At 38.6% G+C, this 7,940-nt stretch overlaps 2 protein-coding genes across 3 annotated transcripts in view; both read left to right on the top strand.

Annotated features, from left to right (window-relative positions):
• Nucleotides 1-7,940, top strand: part of LOC106875746 (serine palmitoyltransferase 1) — a 32,680-nt gene that overhangs the window by 20,319 nt on the left and 4,421 nt on the right. For both annotated transcript variants that reach the window (XM_014923996.2, XM_014923997.1), the window contains exon 11: nucleotides 630-747. In XM_014923996.2, coding sequence (XP_014779482.1) covers nucleotides 630-747 — 118 coding nt within the window. The remainder of the gene's footprint in view (nucleotides 1-629; nucleotides 748-7,940) is intronic.
• On the top strand, nucleotides 3,767-7,119 carry LOC106875747 (actin, adductor muscle). The gene has a single exon (XM_014923998.2). It carries the CDS (start codon nucleotides 4,636-4,638, stop codon nucleotides 5,764-5,766), a length of 1,131 nt encoding a protein of 376 aa, XP_014779484.1. The 5' UTR covers nucleotides 3,767-4,635; the 3' UTR covers nucleotides 5,767-7,119.

The following is a 7,940-nucleotide window of genomic DNA, read 5'->3' on the forward strand; positions in this document are numbered from 1 at the left end:
TATATATATATATATATGATGGCTGCAAACTCGTGTTCGAGTATTGTCATCGCCTGATCGAAAGTCCCGTACATGCGAAAGCTACGACCAGCCATTTTTGTGATGGGTCTTACTTCTTTTTCAAGCGATGCCTATGCATGATCATTTTTTTATTGTGGGGAAAGGATTTGCACATATCCAATCGCACTCTCTCAACATGGACAACATAAACTCGAAAAGCAGAACTAACTAGTCTACATCATTGAATATTGTCAGTGTCGCATGTTTTCTCTCAGAGTTTCCCCTCTCCTAGAGAGATGTTGTCACAACAACAGAGGGGCCTCCCACTCATAGTGGACCAACTGCGCGCCTGGACACCAACCTAGGTTTTTCCACGTCCCCCCGCACTCACATACATGCATATATACACATGTACACATATTGTTGGATGGCAATTGACTGTTCATGAGTTCCTCTGCCGTTTAACAGGTCTTATTTTTCGTCCTGCAAGGTGTACACTCGCACACATCACACACACACACATTCATGTATGTATGAAAGAATTTTGAAGGGCGAATAAAGTATGCGAGTATTTGTTCGTCAGAATGTATATATATATATATCTATAATGCATGTTTGTCTATTTTTAGTATTGATGGTTTGAGACTAGGCGGTTTACCAATATCTCCTGTGAAACATCTCTACCTCTCCAAATCTTCAGGTGACAGACGGACAGACTATGATCTTTTACAACGGATTGTCGTATTTGTAAGTATGGAGGTCTCCTTGATTATTTTTGTTTACTATGAGGAAGACAGGAGATGTGATGTTCGGCCGCTAAGGCTCCTCTCATCAAAAAAAGTCTTCTTTGCGGTCCCTAGGATTCCATTTAAACTTACCGTTTGCCGACACAGGACCATTCCTAGTTTTTTCGGTTTCTATAGTTTCACGTTGGTTTTTTTTTTTTAGTTGACCACCTCAAACATAAATCTATCACCCCCACCCCACCCCCGCTAATATTAGTTTCAAATTTTGGCACAAGACCAGCAGGTTCGAGGGCGGAGATAAGTCGATCACATCGAATCCCAGTCCTCAGCTGCTACTTATTCTATCGAGCCCGAAAGGTTGAAAGGCAAAGTCGACCTCGGCAGAATTTGAACTCAGAACGTAAAGACGGACGAAATGCCGCTAAGCATTTTTCCGGCGTTCTAACGATTCTGCCAGCTTGCCTTTTTCACTACCGCTAATATTAACAAATGTTGTTGGCCCTCCGTCGCTTACGACGACGAGGGTTCCAGTTGATCCGATCAACGGAACAGCCTGCTCATGAAATTAACGTGTAAGTGGCTGAGCGCTCCACAGACATGTGTACCTTTAACGTAGTTCTCGGGGATATTCAGCGTGGCACAGTGTGACAAGGCTGACCCTTTGAATTACAGGCACAACAGAAACAGGAAGTAAGAGTGAGAGAAAGTTGTGGTGAAAGAGTACAGCAGGGTTCGCCACCATCCCCTGCCGGAGCCTCGTGGAGCTTTAGGTGTTTTCACTCAATAAACACTCACAACGCCCGGTCTGGGAATCGAAACCGCGATCCTATGACCGCGAGTCCGCTGCCCTAACCGCTGGGCCATTGCGCCTCCACAATATTAACAAATGATAAACTGACAAACCAAACCTATGAGTGAGCCTCTACATCAGTTGTTCCCAACCATTTTTTTTTTCATTTATGGACCCCTTTGATTATTATTTTGCTCTGATGGACCCCCATCGTCACTCGAAGTTTAAAAACGAGTATTATAAATACTTCTTTCAAAATTCCTGTTTTGTTTTTCACGCATTAACTTGTGTAGGCTGAACTACGTGAAACGTTAGAGAAAGAAATCTTGCTGTTCCTTGCTGTAAATACATCTAAATCAAAACTTTATCGTAGACACTTAATATACTACTATGAATCCCTAATTTAATCTTTTGCATGAATGGACCCTAAAAATCTTATATGGATCCCCAGGAGTCATATGGATCCCCAGGAGTCATATGGATCCCCAGGAGTCATATGGATCCCGGTTGTGTACCACTACTCTACATAGTCACCCAACCGGTTAGAAATAACATACAAATCTCTATAAGAAATACACACACACGTGCGCACACCCTACTGTCTTAAAAAGGAGACATATTGAATAATTAGTCCTTGATACACCATGTATCAAAACAAGAGATGGTCGTTGGTGGAACGCTTTAAGATATAGATCTATACTGTTTGAGCTGATCTTAGACTAACCAACAGAAGAATAGACTAACGAACCGATGGTAGAACCACTGTATTATCGCTGAACCTGCTAGAAATAGATGCAAAATCTCCATCAAAATCTCATCCATTGTCTGTAAAAAAGGAATGAAGGACAGATTGGAGCAATATAGTTTTGTATACATCATCTCTGGTAAGAAGGTGAGATAGCCACGGTTGGTACTCATTTACAGTTGGGAATTGTAACATCTGGTGGTACCTAGTTATAACTACGGATTCTGTCACCAACTTACAACTAATCGGCTTCGGTCAATGAGTGTTAAATTGCCTTAGCCATGAACACAATGCAACGCTGGTGACAGGATACGAACTGCCTGCTTTTGATAAACCATTAGCTCAATTATCTGCTTTTGTTCGGTCATTGAGAGTTAAGTTGACTTGACCACAAATTACAGTGCTGGTGACAGGATGCGAACCGCCTACCTTTGAGCTGGTTGTTTGATAAGCCAATTGGCTCAATTATCTGCTTCTATGATGAATAATTTACAAGAACAATGTTTTACTAAAAAATCGCTAACTTTTATTCACGAATTCTAAGTTTTTTTTTTCCCCTCGTATTTTTTTTTTTATTAGAGACTTCCTTTCCTATCTGCAGAATATTTTCATTGACCCATGCAATTCGATATTAGTTCTATTGCTATCCAGTGATTTAGTAGTTCCTGTTGTCCGACACCAAATTTTTAGCGTTATTCTAGGTTGGAAAAATCTCACTTCATCTACATTACCAATATGTTGGTAAAAGCATGATCACCACATTCGCACTTTTCCTTCAAAGTTAATACAATTAATGGATCTATTTTAAAACGGGGGCCACATTTTTCATTAATGTTTTACGTAGTGTTTTTGGTACGGAAAGACTTTCAAACTTCGTATACTTATCTATTTTGTGTTATAGAACAGAAAAATATTTTTGTATTCGAATTTATTTCATGTAAAAAATTGTCTTATTTCGATAATTTCAACCAATCACTGACAAGTATTCAGTTGTTTACATTTACTCCTTTGGCTGATTAAGCGATGTAAAGCGTATTTAATCTCCATACCTTCGTTTTATTTGCTTTTTTCATTTTAAATTTGCTTTAACCCTAACCCTAACCATAGGGTTAGGGTTAGGGTTAATTGTTTCAGAATCGTTTGTTTATGTAGTCGGCACTTAATGTATATCGGTTGAATGGACGTCAGTGATTGGTTGAAATTACAGAAATACGACAACTTTAACATGGAATAACTTATGGATTTCTTTTTTTTTTAAGAAGACTAAGAGAAAAAGATGTTTTATATGACACATTCTACCAGTGTTCCAAGTTTCAAAGTGTTTCGTTAATGAAAAATGTGGCCCCCGTTTTAAAAAAGATCCCAATTAATTACTGCACGCTGATAAATATCGCGATATAATAAATGATCCTCTACCTGGTTGTTCGACATACTAGAAATAACAGCCAAATCATCATCAGCTCACACCCAAGCGATTTCAGAAAAGACAGACTGCATAATCTTCGTTGTTCTGGACATACAAAACGGTGGGATGACCATCGAACATCTTTGATCATTAGTTTGCTCCACAAGGGGATAAACAGCAAAGTGCCACCCGTTATGAATATTAGCAGAAGATCCAAGCTTTCATAGATTGAAGAATACGTATTGTAGCAGTGGGCTCCTGTAAAATTAAGTCACTGAAGCAGTTTCGATTTCCAGGCAAAGCTATTTAACAATTTGTGTGGGAATTTTTTTCCAAAGATGCATGAACAAAATTACCTGTTTCTCATCACTCGTTGATGGATACTAAGAGCCAATACCTACATGATTACAATTCAAGAGGAAGTTTAACTGCGTCGATCTTACCATTCTCGGTTGGTTTGCGACGACAATGAATAAAATCCCTTCCGCTTTAACAACTGAAAAAAAAAGCAGCCTATAAACGATAATTCCTTCACTGTATATGCGTGAATTAAGAACCTTCTGCAACAACCTCAAATAGATCAGAACCTTGTGAGTGGTAGATGGACACCGTTCTCTGAACTGTATTATAATACTTAACTTGACATCGATGCGATCTCGTTTCAGTCGTCTTTGACTAATGAGTGAAATTTCATTTTTGTGATGAAAACTCAATAACAGAAATAATAGAAAATTTAAGTGTGTCCAATGAGCTGGCGTTAAGATGTGATCAACCAATCAGCGGTCTATGGTTGCCTATATAGTGTCTGCAGTTTCTAACAAGCAACTAGATAGTTTTGTATATTTTTCAGCAAGTGTAGGGCGATTCCAACTCGTGATACAAACACTTAGGACGGGATCAAACCGTAACAGAAATTTTCAACTGTGTTTAAGTCAGATCAAACATTTTAATGTGTAACGACGATTTTGCCGCTTTGGTTGTTGACAATGGATCAGGTATTTCCAAAGCTGGATTTGCAGGAAATGATTCGCCTAGTGCTGTATTTTCCTCCATCGTTGGTAGACCAAGACATCAAAGTACCATGGTCGGTATGGCTCACAAAGACTTTTACGTTGGAAACGAAGCCCAGAACAAAAGAGGCATCCTTTCTTTGAAATACCCCATTGAGCATGGTATTGTTACCAACTGGGATGATATGGAGAAAATCTGGGAATATACCTTCTACAATGAGCTCCATGTTTCTCCCGAAGACCATCCTATTCTCCTCACAGAATCCCCTCTTAATCCTAAAGTCAACAGAGAAAAGATGACAGCGATCATGTTCGAGACCTTCAACGCTCCTGCAATGTATGTTGCAATTCAATCTGTGTTGTCTCTGTATGCTTCTGGTCGGACCCTAGGTACTGTTATTGACTCAGGCGATGGAGTCACGCACACGGTTCCCATCTATGAAGGTTATGGCCTTCCCCATGCTATGCACCGTTTGAATTTGGCTGGCCATGATCTTAATGATTACCTCCAAATGATAATTACTGAGCGTGGTTACTCATTCACCACATCTGCCGAGAGAGAAATTGTTCGTGATGTCAAGGAGAAATTATGTTATGTTGCAGCTGACTTCGAAGAGGAGCTGGTTGCTGCTGCCTCTTTCTCTTCCCGTGAAAATATCTACGAATTACCTGATGGTCAAATTATCACCATTGGTAATGAAAGGTTTAGGTGTCCAGAATCTCTATTTCAACCTTCCTTTCTGAGTATGGAATCCGATGGCATCCATGAGATCACATACGATTCCATTATGAAATGCGATGTTGATATCAGGAAAGATTTGTTCGCCAACATTGTCTTGTCTGGAGGTACCACTATGTTTCCGGGCATTGCCGAAAGAATGCATAAAGAAATCACTTCCTTGGCTCTTGGAAACACGAAAGTCAAAATTGTTGCTCCCCCAGCACGAAAATATTCCGCCTGGATAGGCGGCTCTATCTTAGCTTCCTTCTCTTCTTTCCAGCGAATGTGTATTGACAAGGAAGAATATGTTGATTCTGGACCGTCTATTGTCCACCGCAAATGTTTCTAGGAAGTTTTTCTTTTTAGCCCTTTGCAACAACAAAATCGCAGAGTAAAATTTGAAAAGTATGGATTTCATTGATTGCATGCTTTGTTGCCATAGACACAATAACAAAGCTCACTGTGTGTGTGTGTGTGTGTGTGTGTGTGTGTGTGTGTGTGTGTGCGTGTGTGTAATCATTTTATATCAGAAAAAAGACTGGTTAGTAATTTCGGAAAGCAACTCTAAATGTACAAGAATAAGTTGGTAACATGGAACATATATCTGGTACGAAGGTTGTATGTCTCTTGAAAACTAGACTAAGTTAAAAATTTGGAAAAATTATTTTTAAATGACTTAATTTGTACTTTACGAAAAAGGACTATAAACGCATAGCAACCAAGATAATGAAAATTAATTGTAAAACCACTGTTAATTGAAAAACCAACAGAAACACTGAATACTTGAACTCCACTATATTGGTGATTTTGATTTAGTTTAATTGTAAAACAGAAAGAATTTGCGCTGTAACGCAAATTTGATTGCAGCGAGGTTTCATGACACCTAGTGAAATGTCACAACAATTTAATCGTCTTTTTTTTAGTCCATCTGGCCTTTTAGGTACATTTAGAGGGTAGCAACTTTTGCAAACATTCCGACTAAGACTCTGGACGGATAATTCTCCTTCCAAAGTCCAACGAAATTTCAAAAGGTTTATAGACAATATTGAATGTGTATTTTTTAAATGCGTAGCTTAAGTCAACTATAGACAGTTTCCCCTCCTCGAAACTTTTAATGTGTTTACGCTTTTCAGTTGTACACTTTTGGGTTTGTTATATAAACTTATAAAAGGGCAACAAACTCCAGGATTACCCTTGGAGGTACAAATTTAAGCTACGCTACTGTAATTATATGTGCGTGGCCTCCTTCGGTTCTGAGTCACTACGGTTTTTCTGAGCTTTGGAATTTCTTTCCAAGGCGCTATTCTGAGCAAGGTATTTCTCAAAAAGGACAAGTAGTTGCCCCAGCATGGAAGTGTTCCCTCCCCCATTGAACCGACGAAGTGCAATGGAAAAGCAAGGCCGATAAAGTTTGACACTTGCATCGTCACAAGAATTGTCTTCAAAACGAAAAGCTACGGTATGGCATCTTGTCCAACGTCCTAACAGTGCTACCAATACATCACCTTCGATAGGTACATTTTTATCGATCCCTGAAAGACAAAATTGGTTTCGGTGGGATTTGAAATCTGAGCGCACAGAACCTAAAGAAATATCGCGAGGCATTCTATCTGATGCTCTGACGATTCAACCAATTCTGATATACACTCATGCACACACACGCACATCAGTGTATGTGTGTCCCCATCCGTTTAGAGTTAACTGTCACCTGTGCACCTACTAGTGAAATTCGGAGTAGCAAGTGACTGACTCGATCAAAATTAAAAAAAATATATATAACACATCCAAATAAATTCTCTGTTGCAGCGATATTAATGAGTGAATTTTTAAGATATTTTATCGTAGATTTTTTTTTTCTTTTATACGGTTGGCCGTGAGCATTTCACGTAGAAAAAATAATAAATTTTATTCCGGCCACAAGGGCCAAACAGAGGGGACAATACAAAAGTGAATACAGGGTCGGGGAGCGAATGCAATAACAAAGATGAAATTTTTTTTTAAAAAAAGGAGAAAGAAATCGGGTCTTTTTCATTTTAATCACTCCATTGATGCTTGTTTTAGTGTTTTCTTTGAACGTATTGGTTTAATTCTGCTAATTAATACAAGAAAGTTTTCTTTTCTTTTCTTTTTTTTTTTTTTTTTTTTTTTTTTTTTTTTTTGAAACAGTTAATTCAGGTTTCAGATTCGAGAGGAAGTAGTTTTAAACCAAAGAAATGCGTTGGAATGCATTCGGATAACCTCAGTTTCTAATTAAGAGTACTTAGGGAGATTCTAAGGGTCATTTATCAAGTTACGTATTATGTATGTATTATAGTGTGTGGAATAATTAACAGTCGACAACTGAGGAGGGGTTAGACTTCTTGTGGTATTTTGTCCCGTACTTGTCTCTCATGTGTTTACATGTTATTCACTTGTTGGTGATGTGTCCTATACTTGATGTATTTTATTATTATCACTATTATTAAAGGCAGCTGATGAAGAATTAATCCAAGTGGCTATTTGTTTTTCTATGTGTTCGTTCCG

This window comes from Octopus bimaculoides, chromosome 8 (assembly GCF_001194135.2).
Source record: "Octopus bimaculoides isolate UCB-OBI-ISO-001 chromosome 8, ASM119413v2, whole genome shotgun sequence".
Classification (NCBI taxonomy): Eukaryota; Metazoa; Mollusca; class Cephalopoda; order Octopoda; family Octopodidae; genus Octopus; species Octopus bimaculoides.